Source organism: Corythoichthys intestinalis, chromosome 16 (genome assembly GCF_030265065.1).
Source record: "Corythoichthys intestinalis isolate RoL2023-P3 chromosome 16, ASM3026506v1, whole genome shotgun sequence".
NCBI lineage: Eukaryota > Metazoa > Chordata > Actinopteri > Syngnathiformes > Syngnathidae > Corythoichthys > Corythoichthys intestinalis.
In genome coordinates, this window is record NC_080410.1 from 8,001,897 (window position 1) to 8,023,381 (window position 21,485).

General features: G+C 37.5%; 1 protein-coding gene across 3 annotated transcripts in view; it reads left to right on the forward strand.

Annotated features, from left to right (window-relative positions):
• cacna1ha (calcium channel, voltage-dependent, T type, alpha 1H subunit a) overlaps positions 1–21,485 on the forward strand; it is a 231,413-nt gene that overhangs the window by 1,285 nt on the left and 208,643 nt on the right. For all 3 annotated transcript variants that reach the window (XM_057861425.1, XM_057861427.1, XM_057861426.1), the window contains exon 2: positions 14–464. In XM_057861425.1, coding sequence (XP_057717408.1) covers positions 38–464 — 427 coding nt within the window. In that variant the 5' untranslated portion in view covers positions 14–37. The remainder of the gene's footprint in view (positions 1–13; positions 465–21,485) is intronic.

Consider the following 21,485-nt stretch of genomic DNA (forward strand, 5'->3'; position numbering starts at 1 on the left):
GACCTCCCCTCAGAGTGGCTCGGCCTGATGCTCTATCATGACTGATGGCGACGGGAGAGTGCACTTTCAGTATGCAGATAGCCAAGAGGGACAGGAGCAGGAGGAGGTTTTGGAGGAGGTGAGGCTCGCAATACTGAAATCCTACCAGAGTGATGTAGAACCTGGGGGCCTCTGTGATGAGGAGTACATGGAGCACACAGGTAGCTGTAGTAGTGGAAGGAAGAGGAATGATGGACAAGGAGAAGCTGAAATTCAGCAGCAGGAGGAGGAAGTGGAGGAAGCAGAGCTGGAAGTGGATGTTGGACCAACACTGGAAGTTCGAATCGTAGCTCCCATACGGGATCCGGACTGCGTCTCTGAGGAGGAGGAGCAGCAGCCGTATCCAGCCCTGGCTCCCATGGCCTTCTTCTGCTTGAAGCAAACCACACGGCCCCGCAACTGGTGTCTTCGTGTTGTGTGTAATCCATATCCTTTCATGACATGGAAACGTAAGCCTGACTACCAGCTGGTAAGACCAACTTTGTCCTCATTTCCGCGTTTGTGAGTCATGAATTCCAAGTGTTTGTATAGTAATGTAGCAACTCTTGTTCTCTGGAGCTTATTTGCCAAATCTTTTTTTTTTTTTTTTAATTTATTTATTGAGATCATATCATTAACACTTTCAGTGCCATCCTGAATTGAAATTAGTTGATCACTAGTTTATCATTAGTAGACATCCGATCTCTTTGAACCTGGAAGGTGGCAGCGAATGAACATTCCTTCAGTGCCATTGACGATGATCGACATCCAACCATATGGCTCTTAAAAATGAAATGAAAACTTATGAAATGAGTTCATCACTAGTAGACATCCATTCCATTTGAAATTGGAGGACAGTAGCAAATTAACACTTCACTCCCACTTCAAATGGATAGGACGTGTAGCGCTGTCAATGGCAGTCATGAATCATGAGTAAGAGATCCATATTTGGGGGGAAAATGCAATCAGTGTTGTTTTTGGCAACCCTTTTAATTTTTGTCTTAGTCTTTTGGATGAAAATACTTTTTAGCCTTAATTATAGTTTAGTCATTTCAAAATATTTTCATCTTCCTCTAGCTTTTGTCGACGAAATCTCGTATTTGTCTAGTTTTAGTCGACAGTTACTCAAAATAGTGTATTTTCGTCTGTAAAATTCAAATTCAGCGTTTTAGTCCAAAAACAAAGGTTTCCAGGTTCCAACAATTTCAAATGAACATAGGCAGATGTGCACATATTGTAGTGTCTACAAGGGCAACGCCAACTTTGTGATGATAGTACACAGTCAGCAGGAAAAGCAGTACATTATTTTCATTTAAACCTACCTAGAAGCCATAAACTGTATGTTAAAATAAAGTCTGATTGTTTAACATCCTAGACTTACTGACCACAAATGTCCAGTGGCTCTGCTTAGACTGGCCAGTGTTTTAAGAAGACGTTCGCCATGCTGAAATTAATGCTAATGCTAACGCGAATGCTATGCTAATGCTAGGTGGAAATTTAACCTTTAAAGGTTAAAGCAACATTGCATATTCTCTCTTGCCAAGATAAGAAAACAAATCTGACCGTGTTTCCAAACGAGCAAGATGGAGGAACGCAGCCTAGATTAAGACTCATCTCACATGAGGGACATGACCCAAACACTGCCACGATACAAGCTGATGTACTCCACCTAAAATATGAAAATGTCATGCATTGTGAACATATAACAATAGCGATGTCACATTTTTGTGTCGTCAGACGAAAACTGGCATTCGTCTCGTTCTGTTATAGTCTCCCAAGCCACGTTTTTAGCTTGTCATCATCACGTCGTCATGCAAAATTGTTCATCGACGGAATATTTTCGTTATCAAACTACACTGGATGCCATGTTAAACATCTTTACTTCACAAATACACAGTTCAACATTGATCAAATGATCAATTGTCTGGTTTGATTTTTCTCTGGATTTTTGGGGGCCTAAAATAAAACGTCATAAGAATATTTCACAGCATCTGTTGATTTGACTTTATTTTTTTTAAACCTTTTGTTACAATTAGAATTGTGCTCGAAAACATACGAGTGAGATCTGAGGCTCACCTCTGCGTTACAAGGTTGTGATTATAGCAGATATTAAGTCTGCATACCTCTTCTCAAATCTTGTTTTTAAGACCAGGATAAATAATGTCCATACTTTTTCCACCATTAAATGCAACATTTAACCTGTACAACATGAGTCAAAAAAAAACAAAAAAAAAATAGACATCTGATAAAGTGTATGCACCTTTTTAACACGGGATGCGAGTGCTTGTTTTCAAAATCAATCAATCACATTCAAACTTATGTTTATGTTCCATGTTTATTTTTTTCCACAATTTTGTTGTAGAGGTTAGAGGTCACATTCCAGTGTGTCTTGGTCTCATTTTTCTTTCACAACAACCTCTCATCTAAACAGCAATGCGTAACGTTCTTATTAATGCTATGGATCTTTTTTTTTTTTTTTTTTTTTACCTGTGTATTAACGTTGATGAACATTATTCCAGTACTATGGCAATAATTTAAAATGCATATTGGCCTTAAAATTGCCTGTGGTTCAGTTGTCACAGCTCCTATCCCATTATTTTCTGTGGTTTTACGATATGAAGCAATCGGAAATTGATCAGCGTACATTAACACATTCACTGTAGCATCATTATCATGTTTAGATTGCATGAACCAAAAGTACTGAGTGTCTTTGTGAGGATTCTACTGCTCCTATGCGTGGTGTCTTTTTGAATTCAGTTGATTTCATTGAAGTTGATTTTATTGATTTGACTTAAGCCTTTCTCTACTTACAGTATTTTTCGGACTATAAGTCAGTTTTTTTCATAGTTTGGCTGGGGGTGCGACATATACTCTGGAGCGACTTACATGTGAAATTATTAACACATTATTATATCATTTCACATGTAAAAATTGGTGTTTTGGAGTGACACTGATGGTTTGGTAAACTTGTTAGTATGTTCTTTATGTTATAGTTATCTGAATAACTCTTAATAGCTATGTTACGTTAACATGCCGGCCACGTTCGCATTTCGTTGTTCATGCATCATGTAACATTATCAATATTTATACTTATTCAGCATGTTGTTCTCTATTGTATTTTTATTTTAAATTGCCTTTCAAGATGACATATCTGTTCTATGTGTTGGATTTTATAAAGTAAATTTCCTCCAAAAATGCGTATTATACTCCGGTGTGACTTATGTTTTTTTTTCCTCTTCATTGCGCATTTTTGGGCTGGTGCAACTTATACTCAGGTGCGACTTGTAGTCCGAAATTATGTAGTTGGGTACTTACTTGTTTTTTTTTCCAGTTACTTTTTCAAGATATGCAGACTAGGTTAATTGAAAGCTTTAATTGTCCAGGGATGTGAATGTTGCATTGATCTGTGTGCCATGTGATTGCTCCAGGGTGAAGTCCACCTCTTCCCCAAAATGATCCAACTTAGATTTAGTTATTGTTTTGTTTTGCTATAAACTCATTTACTCCCAGCCATTTTTCACAAGACCTCTTTTTTCAAGCGCCACAAAATATTGTGTTCGGGCCTCCAACTTAAAATTTTAGGGGCACAAGCAAAAGATTTAGGGGCGCACACTGTAAATTGGTCTGCAAAGATTTCCTCTAATTTTCACTGTTTAACTGATACTTTCATGATAAATGCATATAATTACAAATTTATGAATCCATATTTTAATCTGTATCAGTTAAGACATCAATTATTATGCTTCTTAGAAATTAGGTTAATATGGGAATTTTGTTCTATTTCTGTCGCTGTCACTACAACCAATCAGCAACAGATTTATTGAGCGACAAATCACCTGCAAGGACAATGGCCAACCTGGTAACTGACATCCACACGCCACACTTTGTCAACATAGATGAGCGTATCATTTTAGCAGTGTGCAACCAGCACATACTTTATGATACCTCTAAGCATGATTTCGTGACATAAATAAAAGTAAAAAAATGCCTTCGAAACTTGTAGTTAATCAGAGACGAACGATGACACACATGCAGAGGGCGGTGCGTGTTGCATCTGCAGTCGTGTCACGCCCCATGTATTGGCTTTCAGCTCAACAACAATGACTTTCACATTTCGCAATTGCTCATCCCATGTGTTGAGGCCCAGAGTTGGACTTGTTCACCTTGTCGGCCTCCTTTGAAACAATGCCAGTGTAGGTACACTATCCGCTCAGGTTGCACAATCTGCTCAGGAACCTGCGCTTGACAGTGACATTCTGTCATTCTTGCTATATGACTGGCCGAAAACTCAAAATGCACACCCAGAGCCGTGCTCTCCTATAAAATACCTGTTTATAAGTGTGCTAGTGGTTCTTGAGAGTCGTAGTAAAAAAAAAGGGCCCATTTAAAAATGCGTATGTAAAGCGATTGATAATATTACACTCTGAGATGATTATTAATAATTGAATGTGAAAGTTAAATAAAAGTGCAAACGTCTGCATACACATGTCTCTCTCATGTTACAAGACATTGAATATCAGGGCCCATTACTGTCCATCTCTAAAACTAGTTTTAAAAAAAAATCTGTTTTATTCTTTTAACCCTGCGTCAGACTCAAACCTTTTATTTTATTTGTAATTTTTTTTTTTTTGCTTGCTTGCTTTTGTTCTTTTTTCATATAAATCATCCATTATTCACACAGTAGAAAAACCGACCCGAACAGTTCGTGCAACCCGAGCGTTGTTGTGATGTCCCCAACCTGAACAGTTTTTAATGAATTCTTATAAAAAACATTTTTTGTACAAAATACAAAATAACAATAATACAAAACAACCAGTTCATGTACTGTAATATGTATGTAAATCATTTACAATTTTTACCTGTTCATATTAAGACGGATTAAAAAAAAAAAAAAATATATATATATATATATATATATATATATATATATATATATATGTTATTTGTTAAATATTTCAATAGTAGACTTGCATTTTGTGTTCTCATATTAGGTGATGTGAAATATAAATTCACTTTAATCAAGTTTGGATTTGCAATTTGAAATTTAGATTTGTGGATATGAAATTTTCCCAACAATATCTGAAGATTCAAGAATGCAAATATTGCTTTCTTTGGATTCAAATACAGTAATAATTGTATACCCATTACATACAATTTTTTTTTTTGGTTTTACACATAATACATTTTTTAAGTTCAGTCCAAAATTTAGCACTAGTGGGGCAACCATAAATCAAATGAGTCGGCAACCCGAGCAGATTGTGTACCTACACTGGCGGGTGTGTTGGAAAAAAAGTAATCACGTAATGTCCTTTTCGTCATTATTCGCAAGTGCTGTCATGTGCAAGTAGATGAAAAAAATACTTGCACTGGCTCTAATTTTAGTCCGGAGTCCTGCTACGGCTACATGAAAACAGAATTTACAAGAAAGATTAGATTCCAATCTTTTATCATAAAAAAAAAAAAAAAAAATCTTTGTTTCTACTCTTTTTCATTCTTTAGTTATGCACAGTTGAGCATCATAAACAACATTGTTTAGATGTCTTTAAGAGTAAATGAGTTAAATGTTCATTACCTCTGCCAGTAGATTGAAAGCTCTTGAAAGCACAGGTTGCTTACAGTGGTATGAAAAAGTAAATCCCCTTCAAATGTGATCTGAACTTTGTCAAAATCACACTGATGTAAAAACAGTGTCTGCTTTAACTAAAACAACCCAAACATTTATAGGTTTTCATATTTTAATCAGAATAGCATGCAAACAATGACAGAAGGAGAAAAAAAAATAAGTGAACCCTCTGCTTAAGGAGACTTAAAAATCAAGTGAAACCAATTTTTACCAAACAATTTAAGTCAGGTGTGTGCCCAATCATTGATGAGTGCTTTAAAGCTGCCCTGTCCACTATAAAACACACAACTGGTAAAAATTGTCTTGATGAGAAGCATCGTCTGATGTGCATCATGGCTCGGTCAAAAGAGCTGTCTGAAGACCTGTGATCAAGGATTGTTGATTTGTATAAAGCTGGGAAAGGATACAAAACCATCTCTAAATGTCTGGATGTTCATCAACCGACAGTCATAGAAGTTGTCTACAAATGGAGAGAGTTTGGCACTGTTGCTTCTCTCCCAAGGAATGGCCGTCCACCATAGATGGCATGAAGAGTTCAGCACAGACTACTCAGAGAGGTAAAAAACAAACGCTCGAGTGTCTGCTAAAGACTTACAGAAATCACTGGTGCAATCCAATATCTCTTTGCCCACATCAACTGTATGTAAAACTATGGAAGAGAATGGTAATCATGGAAGGACTCCTCTGAAGAAAGCCACTGCTGTCTAAAAAAATATATTGTTGCTCGTTTAATGTTCGCAAAAAGGCACTTGGACACTCCACAGCGGTTTTGGCTAAATATTTTGTGAACTAATGAAACCAAAGTTGAATTGTTTGGGAGTAACACAGAACATCACGTGTGGAGGAAAAATGGAACAGTTCACCAACATTAACACCTCATACCCACCGTGAAGCATGGTGGAGGGAGCATCATGATTTGAGGCTGTTTTCTGCTTCAGGGCCTGGACAACTTGCAATCATTAATGGAAGAATGAATTCAAATGTTTATCAGGATGTTTTGCAGGAAAACCTGAGGGTTTCTGTCAGAAAGTTGAAGCTAAAAAGAGGATGGATGCTGTAACAAGACAATAATCCAAAGAACAGATTAAATCAAGTTCAGAAGGAAAAAATACAAGTTCTGGAGTGGCCAAGTCAAAGTCCAGACTTGAACCCCATTGAGATGCTGTGGCATGACCTAAAGACAGCGATTCATGCCAAGACATCCCAGGAATCGGACTGAACTACAGCAGTTTTGTGAATGGGCCAAGATTAGTCCTGATCGATGTGCCAGACTGATTTTGAGCTACATCAAGGTTCTGGTTGAAGTTATTGCTGTCAAAAAAAAAAAAAAAAAGGGGGGGGGGGGCACAAAATATTAAATGTGATTGTTCACTTACTTATTTTCCCCCTTCTGTCATTGTTTGCAAACTATTCTCATTAAAATATGAAAACCTATAACTGTTTGGGTGGTTTTAGTTAGAGCAGACAGTTTTTTCATCTGTGTGATTTTGACAAAGATCAGATCAATTTGATGGTGATTTTATGCAGAAATGTGAGAAATTCCAAAAGGTTTGGATACTTTTTCATACCACCGTATGTCTGTTTGCGTTAAAGACAAAAACCAAAGGTCACAGGGGTCAATAATTTGAAATTGTATAAAAGGTAATAAAATACTTTATTAATCCTCTATAGAATAAATTCCATTATCCGTTAGCCATACAATCAGACAGATACATTCAGGTCAGGTTAAGAAAAAGTTAATAATAGTAATAATAAAAGATAATAAATCAATAAAGAAATACACATATTTAGATTGAGCTGTTATTTTAGTCTTATAGCAGCTGGAAAAAACTATTTCAAGAAATGTTTCGCTCTGAACCGCAGAGAGAGGAATCTGTTACTGCTATTACTCCTCTGAGCAGACAGATTACAGCAGAGCGGGTGCCCGGTGTTGTTCAGGATGCCTTGCATGAGAGTCCTCATCCTTCTTTCCAGGATTAGCCTATTTAACTCAAATTTGCAGGGTAGGTGATATGATGAGAAAGAGTGATCACATTTTGGGACAGGAGGGAAGCGAGTGTCCTTTCTAACAAATATGTCGATCCTTTGCATTTGGCTGCTATGTCTTGTTTGTGCACATCTTCCAACAACAGTATAAAACATTTAACAAGAAGAAAAACAAAGACACCGTATTATGCAACACACTCCACTGCAGGCTGTGCGTAGTACTGTTTTTTTGCCCATGGTTAGGTCACAATATTTTTTGATAAACATGTGGCTTTCTTTTTTAAACTATTACTTTTAAGCAAGTCGACACTGAAAATATGTAATCCACGAATTAAGTGTATTATTTTAATACAAAATCCTGTGAAATTCACATGAGAACAGACTGGGTAAAGTAAAAAATGCAAGCAAAAGCTAAAGTTAGAGACTTTAGTCACTAGGGAACTCAAACACTGCCAAGCTTTCGCATTATTGCATCATGGACTAGTCAGGGGAAACATCCCTTTGTGTGTTTTACTTGTCACACATGTATTGTTTTGCAGCAAAAAATTTGTTTCTTGTATTTCGTATTGCTGCTCTGTAACTAAATTAATTTTGGTTACATGCTCCCCCCGTGTTAAGTCAAAAGCAGGTTGATGGTACAGATTTCCCAGCATGAATCTGTTTTATCTGCAGGCAAAATGCACTCATTCCTCATATTTGTTTCATGATGCCCCAGTGCACATCTCTGTCAGGCAGCCATTTTGTGCTTAAGAATCACATCATTCATTTTTATATTATGATGCAACGAAAAATCAATTTTTAGCTACAGTTCTGTTCATGTCGCATTGGGTGTCATTCATCAGCCTTCAAGTAAGTAACCTGCATAATTTGCATCGGCGGGATGTTTACCACCCATGTTGTGCATCCCAATCCAAACATCAGGAAAATAACCTGACGACAAACCATGGCACCATATAGAGTAGGGGTGTGACAATATATTGCGACACTTTATAAATATGCTTCAGCAAAAAATTAATATATCATCTTAAAAAATATATTTTATGAAGGAACCAACAGTTTACTACCAACTTTTTCCAATAGACCAACATTTTCCACTATAATTGTGTTTATGTTAACTCATTGGCTGTGAAGGAATCTGACCTTCTAGCCAGACTGCCGGAACCACGCAAGCCAAACTGCAGGACATGCGCTGGCACAGCTCCAACGACCTGGGCCGCCGAGAGACCGACAATTCGGCCAGAAGGCCAAACTTTGCGTGTTTACCTTAGTCCAAACCCTTTGTACTGGCTCCATTTTGAAAGGTTTAAAGAAGGCTCATTGAAAAAAAGTTGGCAATTTATTAAGGTCAACAGCAATCAAACAGAAAGGCGAAACAGACACAGACTCAGGCGAGGAGACAAACCCGTCCAAGGTCACCATATCAGAAGTTAACAAAAGGTTACCGAGAAAATATGACCATGATTAGTTAAACATTCAGTCTTTTGAAGGCTCTCGCGGGGCGGGCTGTGGGCAAGAAGAAGGGTGTGTTTTGGGTGTATGTCTGTTTGTGGATTGGACAGGAGGATTTGGGAGTTACTGTTGTCTGGGCAATGAGAGTTGTGGATTTTGCCACTTCAGCGTTAAAGGGGTTCTTGGAGTCTTGTCAGTCGTGTTATCAGTTGGATATCGGGCATTTTCCGGTGTTCCTTGTGTTGGGACAGAGCGTCCCACCATTTGTTCTGGACTGTCTGCGAGAACTGATTGCGAGAGTTGGTGCGTCAATCTTGCTCAGTCAGTTGTAAGAGGCACGCGCTGGGCTTCCGTGATAAGAAGGCGTTGTTTATCTCTTATGCCTTATATTCTGCTTGTGTCCCTTAAACTATGGTATAAGTGCTATTTATTTATATTGGGTGTATTAGAGTAATACAAACAGTCAAACAATAAATACAAGAAACAATACTATTATCTGATAGATTATATTAAGTGAGTTAGAGTAATGCAAACAGCTAGAAAAGCTCCTTCAGGCTGCCATTGACGGCACTAGATGTCCAATTCATTTTGACTAGGGGATGAATGAATGAGCATGAGCTTTCAAAGCTAGTCCTTCCAGTTTAAATGAATTGGACGTCTATCGTAGTCAATGGCTGGCAATTACCGGTGTGGCAAAATATTGAAATGGTGATATATCATTATACTTTGTTTCGTAAAAGGACATCAATATGCTCCTGTCAAGAACTGATTTAAAAAGGTGTCAGTTAAAAAAAAAAAAAAAAGGAACCAACAACTTGCAACCAAAATCTTCTACAAGAATATTGTCTCTGTTAATCCAATGGCTGCCATTGACAGTGCTCGACGCCAAAGGTGCTGGAAGTCATTCATTGCAGGGAGTTCTTAGGATCTTTTTTAGTGTTTTCCATCCAAAGCCAGCCGTTTCGGTTCGAATTTGTTATGTTTGCACATTTTCACCATACAAGGTGTGCATAATGGCAGTACCAGTGTTGTTAATAACGGCGTTACAATATAACGGCGTTACTAACTGCGTTATTTTTTTCAGTAATGAGTAATCTAATTAATTACTTTTCTCATCTTGGCAACGCCGTTACCGTTACTGAGGCGGGAAAGGCGTGTGTTACTATGCGTTACTAAGTTGGTTAAATAAAAAAAAGTCTGAGAGAAACGGACTCACGGGGACGAGAGCAGAGCAGGAGTGGGGAAGACGGCGCCGTTGCAACCGCGATGCTAGATGGCTCCAAAAATACCTGACTGCAGCCATAGCCGACAAACTACGCCCACATGACACGGTAGATATCATATTATAGAACTAGATGCAGATGACAGACACTGCTGCATTGCCAACATGTTTTAAGGACTACATGCGTTTGTAAACAGCCGCCATCTTAAAGCAGTAGACCTCTCAGGAAGGCCCTGATGTAGAGATCCTTCCTAGCGAACCTAAGTAAATTTTTTAAATCTAAAATGCTCCTAAATCGGCAAAATCTTAACTTAAATCTATCTTTAAATGATGAAACAGTTTTAAAACTTACACATGTTTAAAGTAGACAGAAGGGAACTAATGCAATAACGGGAGAAATTTTAACAACTTTAACGATTGATTCACAACTTTAAATGACTTCCACACATAGCAAAGGTTACTAGCTAGTTATCGCAATACCCTTGTGTCTAGTTAAGTGGAGGGTAAAGAATTGGGCTTGGGCCAATTGTCCCCCAAACCCTTTAAGCTTCACATTGTGTGACCTGTTTTTTTTTTTTTTTTTTTTTTGAGAAAAAAAAAATATCACTAGTTACTTTGCCAAGTAACTAATTACTCTTACATTCAGGTAACTGAGTTACTAACGCAATTACTTTTTTGGAGAAGTAATTTGTAACTGTAATTAATTACTTTTTTAAAGTAAAATTAACAACACTGCATGGCACTAAATGCGTTAGTAGACAGCCGCCATCTTAAAGCAGTAGACTTTTTAGGACGGCTCTGTTGTAGAGAACCTTCCTAGCGAACCTAAGTAACTTTTTATCTAAAATACTTCTAAATCGGCAAAATCTTGACTTGAATCTATCTTTAAATGATGAAACAGTTTTAAAACTTTCATATGTCGAAAGTAGAGAGAAGGGAACAAATGCAATAATGGGAGCAATTTTAACAACTTTCAACAGTTGATTCAGGGTAAAGGGTAAATTAGGGTAAAGAATTGGGCTCGGGCCAATTGTACCAAAAACCTTCACAAAAAACTTCACATAGTGTGGCCAATGTTTTTTTTTTTTTTTTTTTTTTTTTTTTTTTAGAAAAAAAAAAAGTAATTATCACCAATTACTTTGCCAAGTAACTAATTACTCTTACATTCAGGTAATTGAGTTACTAACGCAATTACTTTTTGGGAGAAGTAATTTGTAACTATAATTAATTACTTTTTTTCAGTAAGATTAACAACACTGGGCAGTACACACGCACGCAGGATAGTATACGTACTACTGCTAGGCTACTACAAAAACAGGGTTAATGTTCACCTACAGTGTGTGTTCATGATTTTGTAATTGAAATAAAAGCGCTCGTGTATTATAATGCAATTCCCCGCAGCTAGACGACAGAATGACACACAAACACATTTGAAAACTAGGTCCAAATATGCCTCGGTTTAATGCCCACTTTTCACAAATACCGCCTAGGTGAGTCGCATGCAAGGTGTCATGCGGTGACCATGTTATTTAAAAAAAAAAAAAAAAAAAAACATTTTCAACATTTATATTTTTAATTCCCAAAGTTAAACGTGCTACTGTTTCAATGTTTTATTTATTCATTCATTTTACCCCCCCCCCCCCCCCCAAATAAAAAATCCACCAAAACCAACCTCCCCAACACCAGGGGGTATTACAGCACCCTCAGCAACCCACTTCCCGCGCCACTGCTCGACGCCTAATCCGTATTGAGGAGGGAGCATTCACAGCCAGACTTTCCAATTTTCGGGGCATTTACAGGTCGCCTTCTGTTCATTTCCAGGGCATTTCCAGGTCACTTCCAGTTGAGTTTGGGTTACAGAGCAAGAAGTGACCCAGAAATGCCCCAAAATCAACAGGAAGTGACTGAAAATCAACATGAATGCAACAATATTATGGTGTTGCTGCATTTATTTCCAGAAATGTTGCACTTAAATATTTTCATAGTCATTGAGGAAGATAGTTTTTGTCACACAAAACAGCATAAAGTAAACATGAGACAAGAATGTATATACTGAAATACAGATGTTGCACTGAAATATTCTCCTAGTCTGTGAGGCAAAGAGGTTCCCTCCCATGAGTATCTATTGGTGATATTGTTCAGTGGGTGGTGTAATAACAAAATTGAGATTTGATTGTATCTACAGTATTTCTGTGTACCTGGAATCTCATATAACAAGTTCTGATGTGACAGACATTTTCACTATTCCCCCATGACTTGGTAATGTTGTTGGAAGGATTTTACAGCAGTAATGCTTGGTGATTGGGTGTGCTGATCCCCCTCATTCCCCCCTTAAAAACACGTCATGATGGTCTCCTGTATTGTGTAATTGTTTTAGTCTCTCTGTGACAGTTCCTTTACGACCTGTGTTCGACCGGGCTTAGCTAGCGATTAGAGACTGCCTGGCCTTCTATGGGATGTGAAACTACCTTAACATTTAAATGACATTTAAACAACACAATCCAAACACAATTAAACATGATTTATTCTGACATAAAGAGAAGGAACAGAATCATAATTGTTTTTTTGTGTGCAGGGCAGTTTTTTTGTGAAAAGAAAGGTTGCACTTTGGCCATAATGATAAATGTTGTTTATGTATTTTACGTGTGTCCTTCACTGAATAAGCTCAGAAACATATCTAATGAGTCGACAGAGCGAATAAAAGAAACTACATATTTCATAACAGATTATATTGCATTTATATTAAAATCACATCTTCGGAGTCATGAGGATAACATCTAGCTCACTGCCATGGCAACCCAGTTTTAGTGGTCGATTGTAATATTATTGGGCCAGCTCAGATTCCTTGAGTCTTTACAGTTGTGTTCAGTGCTATTGCTAATGTTTTTTTTTTTAATACTCTTCTCCAAAACAACCTACATTAATTATGATTATTATTTCAGGCCTGTATGCTAAGCTTTAAAAAAAAAAAAAATAAAAAAATATCAGGAACATAGGTGCTTGCAAATCAAAAACTTAGGAGCACATTTTTTTTTAATAGCTCATAGTGCACTTTTATTATAAACATCAACTAATGTACACATACACGCACTATATTGGTATCTGAAGACAAAAAACATTGTTGTCCCTTTTCTTATAGTTAAGTTGCCGAGCATGCTTGGCTAAATTCATCCAGCGATCCACGGCAGGAGTTGGGTCAAACGCCTCTAGACTTCGGCCCTCCAGATGGTGGGCAGGAAGAAGGGTGTGTTTTGGATTATTGTCTGTTTGTGGATTGGGATAGAGCGTCCTGCCATTTGTTCTGGACTGACCGGGAGAAACTGATTGCGATAGTTAGTGCGTCAGTTGCAAGACGCACATGCTGGGCTTCTGTGATAAGAAGGCTCTTATGCCCTCTCTTATGCCCTATATTCTGCTTGTTTTCCTTAAACTATGGTATAAGTGCTATTTATTTTATATTGGTGTGCAAGAGTAATACAAACAGTCAAACAGTAAATAGGAGAAAAAATACTTTTCCCTGATTGATTATATTAAGTGTGTTAGTGTAGTGCAAACAGAAAAAATACTGGTACAGTAAAATTTCAAGGTTATGAGAAAGGTCCACGACTAATATTCAATAACCTTGGCTAGAATATATTCAAAATTGCTGATTTACATTACCACAAAAATCAGAACTGTGACCTGATTAAGGTTCACATGCAGGACTTTTAATCTATTTTGCCAAATATTGGTATAGTAAAAATTCATGGTTTTGAGTATAGCAGACGTCAGAGAGGTCCACTACTAAGATTCACCAACCTTGGCTAGAACTTATGCAGATTTGTGGATTTAAAGTACCCTAAAAATGAAAACTGTAACCTACCATCTACTAAAACGACACGTTGCTCAGAGGAGTCACGTAATATTGTATTGATGTGACAGCACTTGTGATGCACATGTACTAGTAGATGAAGTGATTTTAAGATCAAGTGACTTTATTTCATTTTTAAATGATGTCTTTTTATTAATTCGAGTTTTGATAGTTGGGGACAACACGAGCACACAGAGGTCAACTGCCTTGCTGCCTGGTCACAATGCGTTTACCGTAATGCTTGTATTATGTGGGTGTGCTAATTTTAGGGTGCGCTCATTTGACCACGGGAACACAAACATCCGCTGGCTTGACCGTAGTTTTCTTCTGCCCTTCGCAATATTTACAGAACATAAGATTGTCTTCTAGCGTAAGCCAAGGGAAGCGTTTCACTCAGTCTGATCTGAATGTGTAAATCTTCCTTGCAGAGTTACTGCTAACACTATGTGCGGACTGAACATTGTCAAACCCAGAAAGCATCTACTGACGCATTTGTCTTGCCAATCATGGTTAAAATCTTTGGAAAACAGCACTTAACTTTCAACATTGCCACTGTACCGCGATTGAAATCCCACTGTTCCATACGCTGCCAACGATGAGGCGCAGTTGAATTTTACCTCCGTCAATACTTAGTAACGCAATATGACAACAACTTAAACACAGATAAAACACATAACAGCTTAAATGTGAAGTATCTACCAAATGAATGACCATTTTTTTCAAAATGATTTAATGGCTAAATCATCTTTTTTGTTGAAAACCTAACTTGCCCCTAAAGCGTCTAAATGGCTCATTAGTGAAATATGTGTTTTACAAAGTTAGATCAAAAATGTGCTATGTTTTTCATTTCACATCAGATGGTTGACAATGCTTAGACAGTGGTTGATTCAAAGTGTGGCATTCAGGCAAAAATAGGCTTTTCAACTGCAGGAACAGATGTAGTGTTGCATTTACACAACTAAAGGACGTAAAAATGATGGTGAATCCGTTTGTAACATAACCGTCTTCATAAACCACATGATGACTGTATTCGCATAACAATGAAGCGATTAAAAAGAAAAAGGTTAATGACTTGACATTCTGATTCCCCTCATTCACCTTTGAGTCATTTCGAAACACATTAGTTTAATATATCTGAATAATCAGGTTGGCAATCATTAGCTGGGGAATTGCCAGCAGGGAATCCCCTCTTAAGATTAATATTATAGTTTCATATGGCTGTTCGGTGCCAAATGACCTATCCATTAAAATGAAAGACACGTCAGGCTGACTCATGGAATAGCTGTTCAGGGTGAAATTGATACATCATCAGGAGTGTAATTGAAAATTAAATTGGTAAATTTGGCACACCCTAGCAGACATTCGCAGTTCGCACACCTAGGTTGGCTTATAAACCCAATGCTATGATATTTTTGTGAACTAATTTATCGGGATCTGTGTCACAGCCAGGCAAATAATACAGTTCATCCTTACTTGGGTATGACAATTCCTCCCGATACGATATGATTTGGGACACACGACAGCGATTATCTCACATCTTTTTTTTTTGCACTGTTACAGATAATCTTTCAAAAACGTTTGTATTTCACGTGGACTAGGTTAACCCTTTAAGGTCTGGGCCTATTTTGTCTGATTTTGCATGCCTTTGAAGTTGCCTTTATATTTCAAAGAAAGAATTGTTTACGATGGCCTGGTTTGGTCCCTTTTTTTGTGACACCTTGAACTTCATGTCCAAATTGTTGTTTCCTTCACTGATCAATTATAAATCATCATTTTGGGCCCAAAAAGACCAAAAATTCCAAAATCGTTTTGTCAAAATTTTTAATATTGATGTCCAATTGACAACCAAACATGCGTAACGAACCGTTTTGAAACTTTGTAATATTTATTCAACATGTTAGGATGAACATTCAACCAAAAAAATTTAGAATAAATAGTCTTATATTTGACAATTCAACATAAACAACAGGTATAGCCATAGGCGTTTTTTGCCTTTATACATGCTCCAGTCAAAACAGGTTATATACAGCAGACCTAACAGTGAAGAACAGTGAAAAAATATATACCATCTAACACAAAAAGTGTTTAGAGGCCATCTCTTTATGAGTTTAGGTATTGCGGCCAATCGCCTGATGAAAACTATGTACACACAATCAAGCTTCTTGAACACACATTTATATACACAAATTGAGAAGATTGATGTGGGAAAAAAATATATACTGGACTGTCTCAGGAAATTAGAATACACAATATTCTAATTTTTTGAGACAGTCCTGTGTATATATACAGGACTGTCTCAGGAAATTAGAATACACAATATTCTAATTTCCTGAAATTACAGAAACAAATTTTGTTCAAATCAAAATCAAATCAAATTTATTTCTATTGCCCTTTAAAAACCACGAAAGGTCCTCAAAGTGCTTTACAACAACGATAAATATAGTTCAAGATAAATAAAAGGCAGGAAAGTATTATCCAATGACATTAAGAACAAAACAACGCATCGCGATAGAAGTCAAAACTGCAAATAAATAACACAGAAAAAATCAGAATACAATAAAATCCTTCAGAAATAAAACCAGGCTACCCTAGTCTGGAGAAAAGGCGAGTATAAAGTGTACTAGAAATTTTAGGAACAACCAGCTGGTTCCTTTATAAAAAAGTGACATCTTTTAAAAACAATACTGTAATTTTCGGACTATAAGCCTCATTTTGAATCCTGCCGTTTTGTCATAAACTCCATTTATGTACAGCTCGGATCTTTTACATCCATTCAAAAGTGAGATCATTTTCCAAATGACACTAAGGCTAGGTTCATATTGCATTTCTTAATTCACAAATCTGATTTTTTCGTGTTTTTCCGAATCGAATGAGGCATTAACTTGGTCTGAACATGACAGGTCGCATATAAGTTGACCATTATAAATCCAATCTAGATCGCTTTTGTATATGGTTAAAATCCGATCTTGGCCACATTTTTCTAGAATGTGGCTGCGGTCTGAACTGTCAAGTATCCCATATCGGAATTCATGCAGCAATTATATCAGCAAAGTGCAAGAGAGGCACGGAGGACGGCAGCGATGGAGCTGTGTATTAGCGCCTAGCTGGAATTCATGTTTTAGGGAAGAGGCATTCTTGATAAGAGTCATAAAAAATAAAATGGGGGAAAATAAGGATAATCCTGAGAATACTCGGTTTTCTTTCTGTGTGCAAAACGAGCAATATTTCAATATTGCTTACATGGTCAATAGTCGGGGCAAACTGACCACGTGTGTGCGCACAGTGCGTTCATGCGTTTTATCAATCCATATAAACTTTGAATATAAGACTAAACCAGGATTATTTACTGTATGTCTGTTATTTGTGTCCTCTTTTTGGAAAACCGTAGAATGAAGCAGAGCCAGCATGTGTAGTCATTACCTGGTCTTTCCTTTGGAAAGATCAGGAAGTGAGATTCTACGGCCTCCCACCTATATGTTATTGTGTTTTTTTTTTTGAATGGGAATCCTTCGGCGCGCTGCGCCGATCGGCACCATTCAAGTACCGACACGTCCGGAATTTTTGCGCGATGCAGGGACTTTTTCAAAAGTCCCCGAAAAATTTTCCGTTTGCTCGTAAACGGCAATTTTCCGAAAAAAAAAAAGCAATTTTCAAAATGTATCTAGTCCTACAATTTTTTACCAAATTACATAATTTAGGTATCAAAAATTCCGGGACGGTGAGGGGCATAAAAGTTGTATACAGAATTTGGAAAAAATTTACGGTTCCCCAGAAATTTGACAAAAACTTGCCCATTCATTTTTAATGAGAAAAAAAAAATTCAAAATGTATCTAGTCCTACAATTTTTCACCAAATCACACAATTTGGGCATCAAAAAATCCAGGACGGGGAGGGGAATAAAGGTTATTAACACAATTTGGAAAAAATATACGGTTCCCCGGAAATTTGCCAAAAACCTGCCCATTCATTTTTAATGGGAAAAAAAGACAACTTTCAAACTGTTACTAGTCCGTCAATTTTTGACGAAAACACACAAGATGGGCGTCAAAAATTCCGGGATGGCGAGGGGCATAAAAATGACAGCGGTAAATTTTTTGATAAAATGTACGGTTTCCCGGCAAATTGCCAAAAAGTGGCCCATTCATTTTTAATGGGAAACAAAGAAAAGTTTCAAAATGTGTCTAGTCCTTCAATTTTTGACCAAATCACACAATTTGGGCATCAAAAATTCAGTGACGGTGAGGGGCATAAAAGTTGTATACAGCATTTGTAGAAAATTTACGGTTTCCCAGAAACTTGCCAAAAACTTTCCCATTCATTTCTAATGAGAACATTTCCCATTCACTTCCAATGGGATTTCCAATTGATTTTTTTTTTTTTTACATTGCATTGATGCCATTGACGGCCATGCATGTCGAATCTATTGATGCCAATGTACTTGGACTCAATTGACTTTATGGATGTCGATGCCATTGAGGGCCATGGACGTCCAAAATGTTTCCCATTCATTTTCAATGGGGAAAAAACTAAATTTCCCCAAATCAACAGATACTGACCAGATATCAATAGGACCTGTCCCCCAAACATCCCTGACTCCATTGACGCTTATAGAGGGTGCTGCCATTGACGTCCATGGACGTCCAAATTTTTTCCCATTCATTTTCAATGGGAAATGTTTTTTTTCCCACAATCAACAGAAAATGACCAAATATCAATAGGACGTGTCCCCCAAACTTCTCCAATTTCATTGACGCTTATGAAGGGTGCCGCCATTGACGGCCATGGACGTCCAAATTTCCCATTCATTTTCTAATGGCATTTCAGCATGTTTTTATATTTTATTGATGTCAATGTACTTGGATTCCATTGACGCTTATGTAAGTTGATACCATTGACGTCCATGGACGTCCAAAATTTTTTCCATTCATTTTCAATGGGAATTTTTTTTCCCCCCCAAATCAACAGAAAATGACTAGATATCATTAGGACGTGTCCCCCAAATGTCCCCGATTGCATTGCCGCTTATGGAGGGTGATGCCATTGTCGTCCATGGATGTCCAAACTTCCCATTCATTTCCAATGGAATTTCTTCATGTTTGTTCATTCTATTGATGCCAATGTACTTGGATTCCATTGACGCTTATGTAAGTTGATACCATTGACGTCCATGGACGTCCAAAATTTTTCCCATTCATTTTCAATGGGAATTTTTTTTTTTCCCCAAATCAACAGAACATGACTAGATATCAATAGGACGTGTCCCCCAAATGTCCCCAATTGCATTGCTGCTTATGGAGGGTGATGCCATTGACGGCCATGGACGTCCAAACTTCCCATTAATTTCCAATGGCATTTCTTCATGTTTGTTCATTCTATTGATGCCAATGTACTTGGATTCCATTGACGCCTATGTAAGTTGATACCATTGACGTCCATGGACGTACAAAATTTTTCCCAGTCATTTTCAATGGGAATTTTTTTTTTTTCCCCCAAATCAACAGAAAATGAATAGATATCAATAGGACGCGTCCCCCAAACTTCCCCAATTCCATTGACGCTTATGAAGGGTGCCGCCATTGATGTTCATTGACGTCCAAACTTCCCATTCATTTCCAATGGCATTTCTTCATGTTTGTTCATTCTATTGATGCCAATGTACTTGGATTCCATCAATGCTTATGTAAATTGATACCATTGACGTCCATGGACGTCGAAAATTTTTCCCATTCATTTTCAATGGGAATTTTTTTTTTTCCCCAAATCAACAGAAAATGACTAGATATCAATAGGATGTGTCTCCCAAATGTCCCCGATTGCATTGCCGCTTAAGGAGGGTGATGCGATTGTCGTCCATGGACGTCCAAACTTCCCATTCATTTCCAATGGCATTTCTTCATGATTGTTCATTCTATTGATGCCAATGTACTTGGATTCCATTGACGCTTATGTAAGTTGATACCATTGACGTCCATGGACGTCCAAAATTTTTGCCATTCATTTTCAATGGGAATTTTTTTTTTTCCCCAAATCAACAGAAAATGACCAGATATCAATAGGACGTGTACCCCAAATGTCCCCGATTGCATTGACGCTTATGGAGGGTGCTGCCATTGACGGCCATGGATGTCCAAATTTCCCATTCATTTCTAATGGCATTTAATTAGTTTAATGCCCTTGATAGGCATGTTTGTCCATTCTAGTGATAGCCGTGGGTGGGGCTAAGATCTGTATAGCCACACAGGAAAGACCAGGTGTAATTTCTCCCGAAATTGCAGTTTCTAGTTTGTTTTGATGTTTCTGCACATGTGGGTCAGTTTTCCCAGCGCGTGCCTGACTGCGAGTTCGTGCGCATGCGTAATACTCAATGCAAAAAGGTAATCTGAACGGGTACGCCATAAAAAAAAAAAACTGATAGGAAGGAAAATGGGAATTGTGCATCAAGACCTGGGGTCTGAACCCAGCCTAAATGACATCTGTCATGAACATTATTGAATGCTCATGACAGTGTGTCAAATAAAGTGTTACTAGTTAATATGTTTTGGTGTAAAGATCCCATACTACAGTGAGGCTTATTGTCCGGTGTGGCTTATCATTTGAAAATTGCGGTACATCAGTCCTTGGCGGAAATACCGTAATTTCCCGAATATAAGGCGCACCCGTGTATAACGCGCACCCCAAATTTACTTGTAAAATCTAGGGAAAATTATTGTACCCGTGTATAACGCGCACACTAATTTTAGCACCAATAAATAGAAGAATACAAGAAAACAGAGCTTGTGTACAGATACAGCAATGTCATTTTACTGACTGGTGAAACACAGCACAAGCATAGCACATTGGTAGTTTAAAAAATTACCGTGAACTGACAATATGTATGGTAATAATATGATTTAACAACTTCTTCAACTTACCATAATCCAGGAGAAAACAAAACAGATGTGACTTTTCTTTTAAAGGCTGCTGTATAACTCGTTTCATCATTATGAATAAATGTTTCTTCCATGGATTGATACGGTAAAATAAAAGTGGTGACTTAGGTCGGAAATCAGAAGAGTGCATCGCTGTTGACTAGATTGTAACAACAGGAACTATTGTTATTTGGATTTGAGTTTTCCAAGGGAAAGATATAGTTGACGGACACAGAAAGTCTGTGTTGTGTTACGTTTGTTACGGTCCGAGTTGCGGAGCTGCAATAAACATTGACTCAAATAAGTTCAAGAAACTACATTCTGTGCTTTATGAAGAGTGAAAAAAAGCAGAATTTCCCGCAGACGAAATCATTCGACCAATCAGAGTGAAGTATTACCGTGTAGAGAGTTATAACAGAATTCACCGG